At 49.4% G+C, this 17,156-nt stretch overlaps 1 protein-coding gene across 3 annotated transcripts in view; it reads right to left on the minus strand.

Annotated features, from left to right (window-relative positions):
• Sec22c (SEC22 homolog C, vesicle trafficking protein) overlaps nt 1-17,156 on the minus strand; it is a 30,110-nt gene extending 12,954 nt beyond the window's left edge. Inside the window, exons 1-4 of one of the 3 annotated variants that reach the window (XM_085828200.1) lie at nt 16,235-17,156; nt 6,394-6,602; nt 3,864-4,027; nt 1,276-1,455 (exon numbers count right to left, since the gene is read on the minus strand). In XM_085828200.1, the coding sequence (XP_085684326.1) occupies nt 1,276-1,455; nt 3,864-4,027; nt 6,394-6,575 (526 nt within the window). In that variant the 5' untranslated portion in view covers nt 6,576-6,602; nt 16,235-17,156. The other 2 variants (XM_021172504.2, XM_021172505.3) reach the window with 2 other exon arrangements.

A 17,156-nucleotide genomic window follows, 5' to 3' on the forward strand; every position in this document is an offset into this window, starting at 1 on the left:
CTAAAATACCAGGGAGAGGAGGTATTTGATCTATAACAGTTTGAATGTCTAGACTATAGCTATGGCCAGGCTGATCATGGGAACTGACTCGCTGGCTTCCCAAAGGTTACAACTGAAAGGGATTCTGATTCACAGTGGCTGTCTAGTCCGGTCTCCTGTCCTGCCCCTTCCTGAGCATCCTTTCTGGTCCTGACATTTCCCAACATGTAACACAAGTGTGTACACACACACACACACACACACACACACACACGCACGCCCTGTGACCCACAGACCAGCTAACACCTACTGTTAGTGTGTTAGTTCCCACAGAGCATTTTGAGTTCCTGTTAGAACAGAACATGATACCTGTGAGGCCTCTAGCCTCAGGACAGTAAGGTGAGGGAAACCACAGTAACATGGCTTAGTTGGCACTTTCAGGATTCCTCCTCTTGTCTAAGTGTTTAAAAAAAAAAAAAACAAAACATACATCACAAAGGTGTCCCTACTTTCACTCAAGGCAAGGAAGAAATTTTACTCAAGACTCAATAATCCAGTCTTCTCTTCCAAAGGCCCAGTGTCCTCCAACATAACTGGGACAGCTTGCCCACTGGCAGGCGAGCCAATCTTGGGATTTACTGGTTTAAATGCATTAAGCCAAAGACCACTTTCATTTGCCACAGGCAATTTAATATGTCACAAACACAAGTTTAGTATGCCATTTACATTTCAAGCCGTGAGTTTAGTACAGAAGTTTTAAAGAATTAGATTGTTACGATGTAGACCGGTCTTGCTGTAGATGCACCCTGGCCTTTCTGCAGAGGTCAGAGGACAACTGGATGGAGTCTCCCTCTACCATGGAGACTCCAGGGATCAAACCCAGGAGCTCGGGCTTGGCGACTCCGCTTTACGCAGAGCCACGTCACTGCCCCCGTTGCAGAATTCTTAGATGCTACTTTCCCCACAGTCTTCCTCCAACACGAGACAAGGGTCAGGGCTTCCAGTGATGTGGTGAGTCAAGCAGACCCCATAGAGTCCAATGAATGGCTTCCAATAGCATAGTTCTGAGAACACTAAAACCTGTGAACTTCACCTTCAACAACCTCCCTGGCTGTTCAGTCTGGAAACTCCAGAATGTCACCGATTGCTTCCTTAAAGCAAGCCTTGATCACAACAGTAAGGCTCCATCTGGTTTTGTCCTTTACAACAAAGCCTGGAAATGGGGCCCATCCAGATTCTTGCTAACCTACTTGACATGCATCCCCTCGTGTCTGTCAGAGAACACTGGGCACTTACCAGGCTCAGAGTGCACTGGGGTGTGGCCGTTCAGCATGCCATTTGCCACATCTGTGTCCTCTAGGGACAGGACTGCTGGAGGCTGGAACTCGAGCTCCTCTTGGATCTTTTCTAAGCCACTCTTCATCTGGGAGGAGCTCATGTGGTTAAAATGCCACTTTGTTTTCTGAATGACACTGTCTGCAGAAAGAGAGAGGCCAAGTTGAGCATCGTCAGAAGGGTGCAGATGGGAAGCAGAGCGCCCGTTGCTAAGCAACCAGTAAGTCAGATTCCGAACAGAGTCAGTTATCGGAGGTCAGGTGACTGCTGCGTATTAACACTAGTCTGATCCACTTCTTCAAAGAAGAATAATTAAAGTGTGGCTGCAGAGAAGTCACCAGCCCTCGGGGACCCCGGAGTTGGCAGGAAGCACTGGGCTGCTTCGGGCTGTCCCTAAGCTTGGAGTCAGGAATAAATGGGACTCTGTTGTACAAGCTGGGAAGGTGTATCTGGAAGGTGTGCTGGATGCGTTTGAGCTTTACACAATGTGACATGAGCTGGAGCCACCTGGGAAGAAGGAAGTTTACAGCTGAGAAATGCTTTTAAGAGACTGGCCACTAAACAAGCCAATGCGGCATTTTCTTAAATTATGATTGACGTGGAGGGCTAAGCACAGTGGGCTCAGTGCCACCCCTGAAGGGGTGGCCCGGGGCTTCTAAGAGTGCAGACTGGACAAGCCGTGCAGAGGAAGCCTGTAAGCAGCACCCTCCACGGTCTCTGCCTCAGTACCATTCAGGTTCCTGCCTTGAGTTCCTGCCCTGACTTCCCTTCATGGTTGGCTATGTAAATAGGCTGTAAGCCAAATAACCCTCCTCTTCCCACGTGGCCCTTGGTCATGGTGTTTACCGCAGGGAGAGGAAACAGACCAGGACAGAAGTGCCGGCTTTGATTCTTTTAGTTATATTACTATTAATCCACTCCAACAAATCATAACACGATTTTGTTGATTTGTTTTAAATTAAAGACTCATGTAGTCCAGGCTGGCCTCAAACTTGCTATGTAGCCAATGATGGCCTTGAACTCCTGATGCCCCAGCTGCTAGGATTCCAGTGCACTCCCACGCCTGGCCTAACAAACTTTGAAGCGGGAGCCCAATCACGCATTTCTAATATCACTGCTCTCTGACTCCAAGGAGCTATGATGGTGCTAGGGAAGGTTTCCTGTCTGATACAGCTCACTGCTTTGCAAGGAAGGCCCATGCAGAGAGAAGGGCAAATGAAGGCAGCTTCTTTTTTTCCCCCAAATCAACTGGGGCCATGGGAGCCACAGCTGTGGCCTGCTTATAGACAGCCAGCACCATCCAGACAGGAATTAAGAGGGGCCCGGGACAGCAGCTTCACGAAAGCCTCCCAGGTCTGCCACAGTGAGGCCCCCCAACCTGGGTATTCCTGCTCTTGAAAGTGACAGCCCCAGGCCGGAGGTCCCTGAGGGACAGTGAAGACTCTGGCAGTCATAGCCAGATGACCTAAGTGCTGGCCTCACACCTGACTGTGCCAAACACTTCCAGATCCCTGTTCCAGTCCATCCCAGATACGAAACATCCACTGCCCACCTCTCTCGCTCCCTAGAGCAGTGTTCCCAACTCTCCCAACAACTCTCGCCCTTTGATATGGCTCCTCCTGTTATGGTGACCATCCCCCACCAACAACAAAATCATTCTTGTTGCTACTTCCTAAGTGTAATAAGTGGAGATAGAAGCATTCACAACTACTGTTGTGAATTGCAATGCAAATATTTACTATATCCAATGGTCTTAGGTGACCCCTTTAAAAGGATTGTTCAAACTCCCTCCCTTCCCCACAAAGGGCTGCCAGCCACAGGTTGAGAAATGCTGCCCTAGAGCTCAAAATGAACCACTCTTGGCCAAACTGGACATGCCCCATGACTATCAGGCTGTGTTCTGTAGACGTGGGATCACAGAGAACCTTCTGGCTGATCTTAGGACAAAAAATGTCTTCTTCCAAAGCAGTCTTTGTCAACCTGCTTGAGGGAAGGACCACATTGTTCTCATTTCCAAACTGTTACAGCCTGATGCTTTGACAAAATGGAGGAAAAACAACAAATAAACAAACTCCTGCAGAAACGTGCGTGCCTGTAATCACAACAGAAGCTGGAAGAATTCACTGTCTTCCAGGCTCATTCACACTCCCTCAGAGGCTCCAACCCAGACCTGCCATCAGCAGAACTTTCTCCAAGTGTAAGAGAGTAAACGGTTCCGGCTTCTGGTCGGTCCTGGTCGGCAAAGCATCACAGACCTGATTCACATAGCACACTCTGGTCTATACAGGCTGTGGTTTGCTGACCCCAACTTCCAGGGCCTGTGGTGAATAGCCTACACAGGCTTCACCCTTCTGCCACCTCTCCATAGGCTCTGAAGACACAGAAAGCCACTGTGGAAAGTTCCATGCCCACTCCCATTGCCATGAAATCAATGGCGAGTGCTCGCACCTTCCCCGGTTTTCCTGGATGGTTAAGGCGAAACCTACACTTTATCTTCTATGCACATGACACCACACGAGGGGAGAGAAGCATGAAAGACAGATACACACCAAACTCAAGAAAGGCGTAGGGCCGGGAGGCCAGGCCAATGCAGGTGGTGTCGTAGGAAGCTATGAAGTCCCACCACAGAGCCTCCAAGAAGCAGAAGGCCATGGCTGCCGGACACTGACGCGAGCAGATGGCCATGCAGGCCACGTCCCCCGATGATGAAAAACTGAAAGAGAAGGAGACGTCTGAGCTGCCAGGAAACAGGACGAGCAACCCCACCTGTCTTCTTTGCTGTTGTCTATCTTTTTATTTTCTTTGCTTTAAAGTCAGGATCTCTCTACGTAGTCCAGGCTGGCCCTTTAGCCGATGCCCCTCCTGCCTCAGCCTCCTAGGATTATAGGCATAGACTTGGTGCATACATATACACACAGGAAAAGCACTCATACACGTAAGATAAATCTAACTTAATTATTTTTCAAGAAAAGGCTAAAGCTGCCAAGATGGCTGAGTAAGTAGTGGAGCTCGCAGCCAAGGCTGACGACCCCAGCTACAGCTCCAGAATCCACATTAAATATGTGGTGGCGTGCATCTGCAGTCCAAGCGCTCCTGGAGCAAGATGGGAGATAGAGGCAGAATTGCTCAGAAGGTCGTAGGTGAGCTATGTCATAATATGCAGTGCAGTAGAAACAAGAGATGCCTGACCTCACAAAGTGAGGGGACAGTAGCAGGTCCCAAAAGTTGAAACCAGACCTCCCCGTGCATGCCATGGCATTCGAGTGACCACATTTATGTGTACCTGTGTGCTCACACATTTATATGTGCACGTGTGTGCATGTGCACCACACATTTATGTGTTCATGTGTGTGCATGCATGTGCACCACACATTATGCATACATTTGTGCATGTGCACCACACATTTTCTACTGTGCACAAGTCATTGGAGTCCACCACTGGCACCATAAAAACAAGCAAAACAAGAAAAAGCAACAGAGTAGAACATTTTACCATCATGTTTTTTAGATTTGATTGTGATACCATAGTTTTGTTTTTTTTTGTTTTTTTTTGTTTTTTTTTTCAGGAAAAGGATGCCCTGCACAGACCACCTTCTTGGAACTCCATGTAGAAGGTGCTCAGAGGAGGAGGAGAAGGAAGAGGAAGAGAAAGAAGAAGAGGAGGAGGAGGAAGAGGAGGAAGAAGAGGAGGAGGAAGAGAAAGAAGAGGAGGAGGAAGTGGAAGAGGAGGAAGAGGAGGAGGAAGAGAAAGAAGAGGAAGAGGAGGAAGGGGAGGAAGAGGAGGAAGAAGAGGAGGAGGAAGAGAAAGAAGAGGAGGAGGAAGTGGAAGATGAGGAAGAAGAGGAGGAAGAGAAAGAGGAGGAAGAGGAGGAAGGGGAGGAAGAGGAGGAAGAAGAGGAGGAAGAGGAGAAAGAGGAGGAGGAAGAGGAGGAGGAAGAAAAAGAAGAGGAAGGGGAGGAAAGGGAGGAAGAAGAGGCGAAGGAGGAAGAGGAGGAGAGAGAGGAAGAAGGGAAGGAAGAAGAGGAGGAGGTGGCGGCAGTGACATCTCAGAGGAGTCTGCTCTGCAGGTGACAGCTCAGGTCTCCAGTCACCACCCTGCCTGCCAGCACCCTTCAGCCTTCCACCCAGCATAGCTGACACCTTCCATTTCTTTTATGATTCTGAGACCAAGTGGCCCTAAAATGCCTAAAATGACCCCCAACTTCTCTCGCCACTTATAAGAATTATAAGAAGGGAACAAGAAGGACTTGGTAAACAAAGGCATATGTAAAATCTCAGGTGTAAAGTCTGTAACAAGCCCTTCTGCTGTTTAAGTCTGCCTTGTCCCCGCGGGCTTCTTGCCTCAAGTCTCAACGTTAAGAATGGACCAAACACATGGGCAGCACACCTGGGCACCAACTGGCTGCCCTCAAATCCTGGTTCTACCACTTGCACGCTCCCTGGGGCCTGGGCTAAGTCGCTTGACCTCAATTCCTCTCTTGAAAGCACGTGACCCTGCCTGACCTGCTTGACCCAGCCAAGTGCACCATAGGCCGCTGGAAGCACAGGAAAGTCATTAGGGCACAAAGCACCTGCAGCCTCTAGCGGCAGCATCGCCAGCACCCACCCTACAGTGGGGCCTCCCATGTTGTAACAATACAAGAATCTACGTCTCACTTTAAGTCTCTGAGTAGAGAGAACCACCCTCAGCCATTTTCACTCCCCTGTTCATTAAAGAAGGATGGGAAGTTGAAGGCCAGCCTCAGCTACAGTCTAAGCTGACTGAGGGAAAGCCTGTGTCTCTCCTTTTCCCTCACTGGCACTTTACTGTAGCTTCCTATCTTCTTCCTTCTACTGGACCTAAGTGGAAAATAAAACAGCTGAAGGGTGCCCACTGGAGAAGGTGCACACACGTGGGTGCTCTCTGACTGCAGAGGAATGACCAGTGCTCCAACGGGGCTCTGAAGATGGACACCATCCCTCCCCTAGTCTGTTCCAAGTGTACGCAGCCTCAGACTGCCGAGACCAAATCCCCCTTTACCCAAGCTGCCTTTAGCAGCGCCACCTCGACATTCAGGTCCTGAAGAAGTGTTCACGTACTAGATAAAGAAGTCACAACTTTCTGCACAGCCTCGGCCTGGATGCTGGGCCAGCCTCTGGGCTAAGGTCTTGAGCTGCCTCCTGCATTCCAGAAACTCCTGGGCGTAGTAAAAGTCAGTGGAGGCTGAGAGGGGCAGTCCATCCCTCACCCGTACGATGCTGGCAAAAAGGATCATGGACATGGTCCGAGAGAGAAGTCATGAGGACACCTGAGGGAAGGAAGGACCCTTTGTCAGTGAGGCCAGGAAATGCAAATAGTTTGTCCTACTTCACCTCCAATGCTTTTCCTCCCTCATTTGTAACATTTCTTCTCCTCTTTACTGAAGACTTCCCTTCCCAGAACTAAGCAAACTGGGACGAGGGACAAAGGGATGGAGATAGAGGTGGAGCCAGCAGGGCTCAGAGGCAATAGCAGCAGCAACAGCAGCAGCAGCAGCAGGTTACAGAGTTGAGGGCCCTATAGGGACCACAAGCACCTGCCTCAACAGCAGAGTGTGTCTGTCAGGTTACCCCGGGAAGAAGGCGCTAAGCAGTTCAATCGCCACACTAGGAAATGGAGGGGTGTGCCGGAGTCTGGGCACTGTAGTGGTGGTGGTGGTGGCAGGGAGAGGCAGAAGGTAGCTGCAGAGCTGATGGAGCACATCCTCCGGAATTTCTGTTCTCTGAGACAAAGCCAGTCAGTCTTCAAGATGATGACTGAGCACTCACAGATGGCTGAAGGGAGTCGGTTAGCAAATCACACCGTGGTAAGATATTAAACATTTGGTCACGCTGTGTGAACACATTAAGAAACAAAAGGAAATAGATCTGGGCCATGTACTTGTCAGGACGGAAGGAAACCATGTTTGCACGGCCACAGAGCTGGCAGGGGTTGGGCTACCCGCTGACTTCACTGCACATCTGGACAGGATAGGGCCTACAATCTGTGTGTGAGTCAGCCCAGCAAGGGCTGGCCTCAGAGGGTTACCTTGGTGGCCAAAACAGCTCTGGATGGTCCTTCCATGCTACACATCCCTCTTCGTGATCAAGTCTTGATGGGCCCTCTGTTTAGCAGGATTCATAGATACACTAGTGGCACAGGCCAGGAAGACAGCCTTATGCCAACACCACTCCTGGCTTCTGGTCTGCCCTTCTCAGGGGCAGGTAAACACACACCTACATGCACATACACCTACACACCCACAGAGACACCTACACACACACACACACGTCTACACACACTCCTACACACATCTCTACATACACACCTACACACCCTCCTCCACACCTACACACACACACCTACACCCCCCCACATACACACCTACATATACACACACCTACACACACATATCTACCCACACCTCCTACACCCCTACACACACACCCCTACATACACACCTACACAGAGAGAGAGAGAGAGAGAGAGAGAGAGAGAGAGAGAAAGAGAGAGAGAGATCTCAACCCCTTCATCTCAAAACCTTCCAGGCTTGCCAGACTGGACTGACTCCTGCCCTCTGTCAGACAGCCACCTCTTCTAATGCCCCTGGTCTAGCACTTCCACTAGTCAGCTGTTAAGAACAAACGCCAGGCTTCAAATCCCCCACAGCACCTGCAAGGCCAGGCCAGCCACCAGAGGGCACTGTAGGCTTCAGAGCTTTGCACTGCCAGTGGCTACCAGAGGGCACTGTAGGCTTCAGAGCTTTGCACTGCCAGTGGCCACCAGAGGGCACTGTAGGCTTCAGAGCCTTGCAATGCCTGTGGCCATTAGAGGGCACTGTAGGCATCATAGCCTTGCACTGCCAGTGGCCACCAGAGGGCACTGTAGGCTTCAGAGCCTTGCACTGCCAGTGCTGAGACTGATTCCAGGGAAGAAGAGAAGCACACTGAGCAGAGGTCAACTGAACTGGTTTTTTGTTTGGTTGGTTTTGTGGGTTTGTTTGTTTGGTTGGTTGGTTGGTTTGGTTTTTTTCGAGACAGGGTTTCTCTGTGTAGCTCTGGCTGTCCTGGACTCACTCTGTAGACCAGGCTGGCCTCAAACTCAGAAATCCACCTGACTCTGCCTCCCAAGTGCTGGGATTACAGGCGTGCACCACCACTGCCTGACCCAAACTGGTTTTTAAGAACATTTTTGAAATGTTTTTAAACCGATACAGAGGAAGAATACAAGATCAGTTTGAGAACAGAACAACCCTGGGGTTCAAAACACTAACTCCTAACAAGGCCTCACATGGTCAGTGTGGCACAAGGAAAGAAAAATGAAAAAGTCAATGGATCAAAGCTATAGCAGAAGGATTAAGGCAGGCCCACACCCTGACATAGAACACCCACCGTAGTCAGTAGCCCACTAAGACTGCAAGGGGGAAATGGGTTGGCAGGTGACGGCAATCCTAGAACCAGTCTAGCCACTATCAGAAGGACCCAGAAGACCTCGACTTCACTGACAAGACTTTTACTGACCAAACCTGCTTTTCCTCAATAGGGTCACTAAAAGTTCTAGCTGCTTCCAGCTCTGTCCCGCTGTACGAGAGCTGCCAAGACTGAAACCTCTAAATCCTTCAAGCTATCTCTGAGGACTGAATAAAGGTGACATTGGACATGTCACCCGTGTCTGAGGGACTGAGACGCAGCTGAGGAGACAACGCTTTTACACACTATTTTCCTTTAGTGACATGCATGCTGGGGTGGGATGTTAAAGCTCAGGGGTAGAACGTCCATGCACTCTGCACAAAGCTCCCAGTGCTGACATCCAGAACGGCGAGCAAACAACCACAGTCCCAAGGATGGAAGAAGAGTTCGTAAGAAAGGGAGGCTGCTCTTTGTGGGGACTGATGTTTATAAGCTTGGGGCCATGAGCTGCCATAGGGCAACCTACACCCTAATAAGAGGGCATGCCTACGGCCCAGCTGTCCCTGCTCTTCAGAGGCTGAGAGGGGAGGGTCCCAAGATCAAAGTCAGCTGCAGCTACAGAGTGAGACCTTACCTCCAAGACTCAGACTAGAAAAGGGGAGAGCAGGGGAGATGTGGCCGCTCTGTTCCAAAGTGTAGAGTAGGCGTTGCCAGGCCCTGCTAAGTACAGATAAAACCCTGGAAATCAGCTATAGAACAATCACAGAGAGATTCTAAAAGGAAGCAGGAAGGCAAATGGTGGGATCACATTCGATCCCTTCTGTGACACAGCTCAGGCCTAGTGTTGGAAGAACTGGCCCCTCAAAGCAGTCAATAGGAAGAGGGCACATCTCCCACCACTAAACAAAACCTGCTCACTTTACTCAGAATCAGGGGGTGGTGCAGCCTTGAAAACCAGAAAACCTTCACATTAAAAACCAGTCTGGAGGCTGGAGAGATGGTTCAGCAGTTAAGACCACCACCTCCCTCTTCCAGAAGACCCAGGTTCAATTCCCAGCACCCACATAGTGGCTCACAACCAGCTGTAACTCCAGTCCCATGTAGTCTAAGCCTCTTCTGGCTTTTCCAGGTTCTGCTCTCATGTGCACACACTCAGAGACATGTACATATACACATAAGGAAAGATAAGATAAATCTAAAATAAGAATGAAGAGGGTCACATGGTGGTGGTGTGCTTGGGGACAGAGGCAAGTGGATCTCTGTTATAGGCCAGCCTGGTCTACAGAGTGAGTTCCAGAACAACCAGGGATATGCAGAGAAACCCTGTTTTTAATATATATATATATATATAACAGAGTATTTAATATATATAATATACATTAAATCAGAGCATTCTGCTGACTGAGAAAATCTGGTATCTAAAGGTCACATCCTGGGTGGGAGTTTAGTGGAAACGTTGAATAACATGGGCGTGAGGCTTTAGATTTGAGTTTCAGAACTGCCATCATTATCATCATCATCATCACCACCATCATCAAGAAAAAGTAAAAAAACGGGGCTGCAGACTGTATGAATTCCTCTACATAATGTTCTCAAGACCAGCCTAAGCTATGCAGCAAGACCTTGTCACAAAAATAAAGAGCTGGGATGCGGGTCAGAATTAGATGCTCAAGGCCTTGGATTCAACCCTTAGTACCACAAGATAAATAAGTAAAATCGGGTGAAGGGCTCATAGTATCTCTCTCTGTAATATCTTTGCTGTATCTTTGTAATATCTTTCCTGTGACTGTATTTCAGAAACTGAAAGGAGAAAAGAAGAAATTAGCATCAGGTCTCCATGGTGGGCTTCTTTCTACAAGAGTCGTACGTAAATGTGATCATCGACGTGACGGCCCTCTCCGCTCACAGCTGTGGTGCTGATGACTGTGTGAGCCTCCCCGGCTGCTCCTCACCTAGCGGGTGTTTTTAATTGGAAGATACTATGAAAAGACCCAGGGTTCATTACACAGAGCTACCTCAGAGACTGCTAGCATTCAATTTAAAATGGGAGTGCAAACCTGGGTTAGATGATGCCTGCCATCCTGACACCGAGGCGGAGGTGGGACTACAAGTTCAAGACTGGTCTGAACAAAGCCCTGACACATCACACAGAATAAAGGTGCTTGCTGTCTGCCTGGCCACCTGGAGCACACACAACTAAAAGTAAGTATTTTAGCCGGGTAGTGGTGATGGATGGACCAGAGCAGGTTCTAGGACACCAAGGACTACACAGAGAAACAGTGTCTCAGAAAAACAAAACAAAACAAAACCACCACTAGCAGCAGCAGCAGCAACAACAACAAACCCTGCTGATCAGACTGAGGAGAAAGTGGAAGTCATCTTATTTCTGTCACCGAAACTAGAAATGTACTTCTGCAGTTCCTCTGCCGTGCTTCTGAACCATACATTGAAGATCCTACACAACAGCTGGAGAGAGAGAAGAAAGTTTCTGTGGCACCCACCGTTCTGTGTAGGCAGAAGCACGGAAGATGACCAAACGTCCACATTCATGTCTTATATGGTGCGACTCTTTGTTTTGTGCACTGTTTTGGGGTGGCTTTTTGTTTGTTTGGTTGGTTGGTTTTTGCTTTTGCTTTGTTTTTTTGTTTTGTTTTGTTTTGTTTCTTTGAGACAGGGTTTTGATGTGCAGCCCTGACTATATTGGAACTCATTCTGTGGATCAGGCTGGCCTTGAACTTGCAGAGATCCGCCTGCCTCAGACTCGCAAGTGCTGGGAATAATAGTGTATGCCACTATTGTCTAGCTTATATACACATCCTAATCCACTTCCCACACTTCCTAATTCTCTTTATCAGGTTTGCAATACCCATGCTCTGTAGACATCACAGACTGTCCTGCTCTGTACACATCACAGACTGTCTTGATCTGTACACATCACAGACTGTAAAGCTCTGTCATACATACATCACAGACTGTCCTGCTCTGTACACATCACAGACTGTCTTGATCTGTACACATCACAGACTGTAAAGCTCTGTCATACATACATCACAGACTGTCCTGCTCTGTACACATCACAGACTGTCCTGCTCCATCATACATACATCACAGACTGTCCTGCCTGTCATACATACATCACAGGCTGTCCTGCCTGTCATACATACATCACAGACTGTCCTGCCCTGTCATACATACATCACAGGCTGTCCTGCTCTGTCATACATACATCACAGACTGTCCTGCCTGTCATACATACATCACAGACTGTCCTGCTCTGTCATACATACATCACAGACTGTCCTGCTCCATCATACATACATCACAGGCTGTCCTGCCTGTCATACATACATCACAGACTGTCCTGCCTGTCATACATACATCACAGACTGTCCTGCCTGTCATACATACATCACAGACTGTCCTGCCTGTCATACATACATCACAGACTGTCCTGCCTGTCATACATACATCACAGACTGTCCTGCCTGTCATACATACATCACAGGCTGTCCTGCCTGTCATACATACATCACAGACTGTCCTGCCTGTCATACATACATCACAGACTGTCCTGCTCCATCATACATACATCACAGGCTGTCCTGTTCTGTCATACATACATCACAGACTGTCCTGTTCTGTCATACATACATCACAGACTGTCCTGCCTGTCATACATACATCACAGGCTGTCCTGCCTGTCATACATACATCACAGACTGTCCTGCCCTGTCATACATACATCACAGGCTGTCCTGCCTGTCATACATACATCACAGACTGTCCTGCCCTGTCATACATACATCACAGGCTGTCCTGCTCTGTCATACATACATCACAGACTGTCCTGCCTGTCATACATACATCACAGACTGTCCTGCCTGTCATACATACATCACAGGCTGTCCTGCTCTGTCATACATACATCACAGACTGTCCTGCATGTCATACATACATCACAGGCTGTCCTGCTCTGTCATACATACATCACAGACTGTCCTGCCTGTCATACATACATCACAGACTGTCCTGTTCTGTCATACATATATCACAGACTGTCCTGCTCCATCATACATACATCACAGGCTGTCCTGCCTGTCATACATACATCACAGACTGTCCTGCCCTGTCATACATACATCACAGGCTGTCCTGCTCTGTCATACATACATCACAGACTGTCCTGCCTGTCATACATACATCACAGACTGTCCTGCCTGTCATACATACATCACAGGCTGTCCTGCTCTGTCATACATACATCACAGACTGTCCTGCCTGTCATACATACATCACAGGCTGTCCTGCTCTGTCATACATACATCACAGACTGTCCTGCCTGTCATACATACATCACAGACTGTCCTGTTCTGTCATACATACATCACAGACTGTCCTGCCTGTCATACATACATCACAGACTGTCCTGTTCTGTCATACATACATCACAGACTGTCCTGTTCTGTCATACATACATCACAGACTGTCCTGCTCTGTCATACATACATCACAGACTGTCTTGCCTGTCATACATACATCACAGGCTGTCCCTGCTGTACACACACACTTTGTTGCTATACCAAAGCCACTCTTTTATTCTTATTTTCCTCTCACATTTACTCTTTTTTTGTTTTGTTTTGTTTTGTTTTTCGAGACAGGGTTTCTCTGTATAGCCCTGGCTGTCCTGGAGCTCACTTTGTAGACCAGGCTGGCCTCAAACTCAGAAATCCACCTGCCTCTGCCTCCCGAGTGCTGGGATTAAAGGCGTGCGCCACCACGCCCAGCCTCACATTTACTCTTTATCTTCCACTCAAATCTCCCCAATGTAAGGACACAAGCAAGGGGCAAAATACAAATCTAACCTAGCAAAAGGAGCAGAATTTAGTACAGCCAGGTACCAGCGCCCTTCACAGGCGCAGTACTGAGGAAAGCATGCTAAAGGGACAGTAAGCCCGTGATGGATTCACTCTCTCATACAAGATTTGAGACCTGATTTCCAGCTTGGGATCCTCTAGGCCCCAAGCTGCTTGTGGATGAGATACAGAAGGAGACAGGGATCAACTACGGCGTCTCTAAGAGCTGAGAGCAGAAGATAGCTGAGCTGAATACAAAGAATATCATGGCGTCCCTCTGTACTTGATCTTAGTCAAAGGGCTAAGAACTCCACCTACCTTCTTCAATATTTGTGGGTACTGCACCTGCAGATGCAGCCGACTTTAGATGGAAAATATTTTTAAAAAACAAACAAACAACTGCTTCTGTACTGAATATGTACAGACTTGCCACAATTCCCTAAACAATCTAATATGCAGCAACCACACACACAGCACACTATGTAGATGTTATAATTAATGCAGATATTGTCTGAGGCACACGGGGAATGTGCACAGATTTCTATAAACACAAAGTCACTGTATGCAATGGATTGAGCCCAATCTCCCAAGGATGCAGAGGGACTAGGACCTTCGTATGGATAATGCTACTAAGTGCTTAGAGCTTCCTTGGACCCACTTCGCAGGTCAGGAAAACTAAGGATCAGGGGGCAGAAGCAGGCTTCAGTCTCCCAGTTTCATAATCTTTCCATGGCATGTGGACCTCAATGCCCTCTCCACCGCAGTACTGCCAACACCTAACCAGAGGCAGTGTGGGTCTCAAACCTGTAATCCCAGCACCTGAGAACTTGGGATATAGTGAGACTATGTTTAAAAACAAAAACAGAGCCGGGCGTGGTGGCGCACGCCCTTAATCCCAGCATTCGGGAGGCAGAGGCAGGCAGATTTCTGAGTTCGAGGCCAGCCTGGTCTACAGAGTGAGTTCCAGGACAGCCAAGGCTACACAGAGAAACCCTGCCTCGAAAAACCAAAAAAAAAAAAAAAAAAAAAAAAAAAAACAAACAATCTCTAATCAGAGACTTGCTGGTAGAGGAAGGGTCCCTACAAGTGCCCCTTGAAAAAAGCAAAGCTTAAGCTCATGATACCAGCACTTGGGGGGTGGGGTGGAGGCAGGAAGGTCAGGAGTTCAAAGTCACCCCCAGGTAAGTGACATGATAAAGGGCAGTTTAGGCTGCAGGACAGCCTGCCTAAAACAGAACCAAGTGGTGGGTAAGCTGCTGGAGTTAAAGCTCAGCGGCACACACCGTTAATCCCAGAATTTAGAAGCGGCAGGCAGACCCAGGCCAGCATGGCCTACACAGTAAGTTTCATACCAGCCAGGACTACAGAGTGAGACCCTGTCTCTAAAATAAAATAAAACCACCTCTCCTTACCTAGTGTATTATACTCTAAAGTCAGTTGTCTTGTCTGGCTATGCACTGCCTATATCTCTGCCACCTGAGTGCTGGGATTAAAGATGTGCACCATCACCCCTGCCTTGATCTGAAATTCTTTATGAGACCTCAAGATGTCCTCTCTGTTGTCCATTAAACATTTACGCGGTATCTCTAGGGACCTGTCTACAACTGTCTTCCTGAGAAAGCTGCAGTGCGAATGAATCCTGTATATCAGTGTCAGGCTACGCAAAGCTGTCCCCATTTTCATTTCCCTGACAGGTTCTTTACCTGAATAGACTCTCTGTGTAGACGTTTATAGACACGTTGCTCTAGCATTGGCTCTGCGCTGAGGGTTACTTTAGTTTCTCTGATCTTGTCACTCGCTACACCAACCGAGCTGGGCATTGAGGCCATACACCTGTGATCCCAGAACTTGGGGGGCGGGGAGTGGAGGCAGGAGGATCCCAAGCTCAAGGCCAAACTCGAGTTACATGGGGCCCCGTTTCACAAAACCGCAAACTGTACCGGCACCTTTCATCAACGGTAACTCAGTTCCTTCCCTGGATTTGGCTTTTTGCAAGCTTGACACCCCCCCCCCCGCTCTGCTCTGTAGGTTCTTTGTCCCGGCTTATCCAAGTCCAGGAAAGTTGGTGCAGGGGTGACCAGGCCTTGAAGAAGCCAAATTCTGCTAGACCAGCGGACTAAGGAAAGTTTGCTCTCAAAAGAAGCAAGTGACAGGACTAGAGTTCAGTCTACGAAAAGGGAACCACCGCCCCGCCTCCCGAGACACGCCCCGGCCCCGCCCCGGGCAGCATGCAAAGTGGGCAGCGCATCCCACCAGGTACGCACCGTGCAGGGGGCCGGGCCTCGGCGGAGTCCCACCGGCCCGGGCTGCAGCCCGGTGGCCTAGACCCCGACCCCACCTCTCCACGCCCGCCTGGCCCGCTAACCTCACCTCGCCCCCGCGGCCGACCTCCGCCTCGGCCACCGCAGCCCACCCCGGCGGCCGGCGGGGTGCAGGTTACCCGCGGCCCGGCTGGAGGAGGCAGGATGTGGTGCTCATGCGCACACCGTGAGCTCCCATTCGCTGCTGCTAAGCGACGCCAAACAGACCAATCGTGAGGCGTCTCTGCTGTCCAGTTGTTCAGACCCGGGAATTGAGTGAATCTAACAGGGCTGGCCCGGGTTTGCTCCCCTCGGCCCGCGTCTCTTCCGCAGGTCCCCAGGCCCACGTGCGAGTCTCACCTCGAGCGGTGTGAAGAGGCTCCGATGTCCCCTCGATGCCTGGCCTGGGGCGGACAGGGCTGTTCTCCAGAGGCGTCTAGGCCCCGTGTGACTGGAGTGACACTCCCTGGGCGTGGGTTCTTGCAGGCTATGCAGCTGGGCAGGAGGCCCGAGATAGAGGATCCGAAGAGCACAGCCTTCTGCCAGCCTGGAGGAGGTGCCAAAGTCCGATCCCCGAGCAACACACACCTCGCTATGAGGCTGGAGGGAGATTGGGTAGCACAGTTAGGCCCTTACTGTTTTGACAAGTGATGAGCACCGCTGTATGCCGCACACTGTGCACGCAGGAAGTGTGAACACAGAAACCAAATCAAGAGAAGGGGGTAGGGCACCAGGCAGGAACTCTGGTGTTTAAACACGAATTATGCTTCACAGAAGCATGGGTTCCAAAGAGAATTTACAGGAACAGGTCTTAGAGTTGGGGCTCAGGGAAAGCTTCTCCAAGTCTCAGGCCATTGGGCAAAGTAGAGTTTGTGTGTTTCAGAGACATTTGCTGTGCACAGAACTCTGTGGGGCTGAGGATGTATCTCTGTTGATAGAATAACTGAACTACAAAACCCCGGGTCAGGCCTATCACTCTCTTCATACATCAGAACTCCAGGCTTTCCTTGGAACTTCCCATCTCTGGTTCTCAGGACCTCAGCTTCTCACTAATGTCACATCATCAGCTTCACGGATACTTCATTTTTATCCCTTGAGACAGGGTCTTGTGTATCCCAAGCTGACCTTGAACTCACTGTGTAGCAGACTGTGACTCTGAAGGCCATCCTACAAACTCCATTTGCTGGGCGCTGGGATTACCGATGTGGGCTTCCACAGCAAGCTTGTGTGGCTCTGGAGCTCAACCCCAGGGCTTCCTGCCTTCTAGACAAGAGCACTACCC

Source organism: Mus caroli, unplaced genomic scaffold (genome assembly GCF_978045245.1).
Source record: "Mus caroli unplaced genomic scaffold, Mus_caroli_1 scaffold_11, whole genome shotgun sequence".
NCBI lineage: Eukaryota > Metazoa > Chordata > Mammalia > Rodentia > Muridae > Mus > Mus caroli.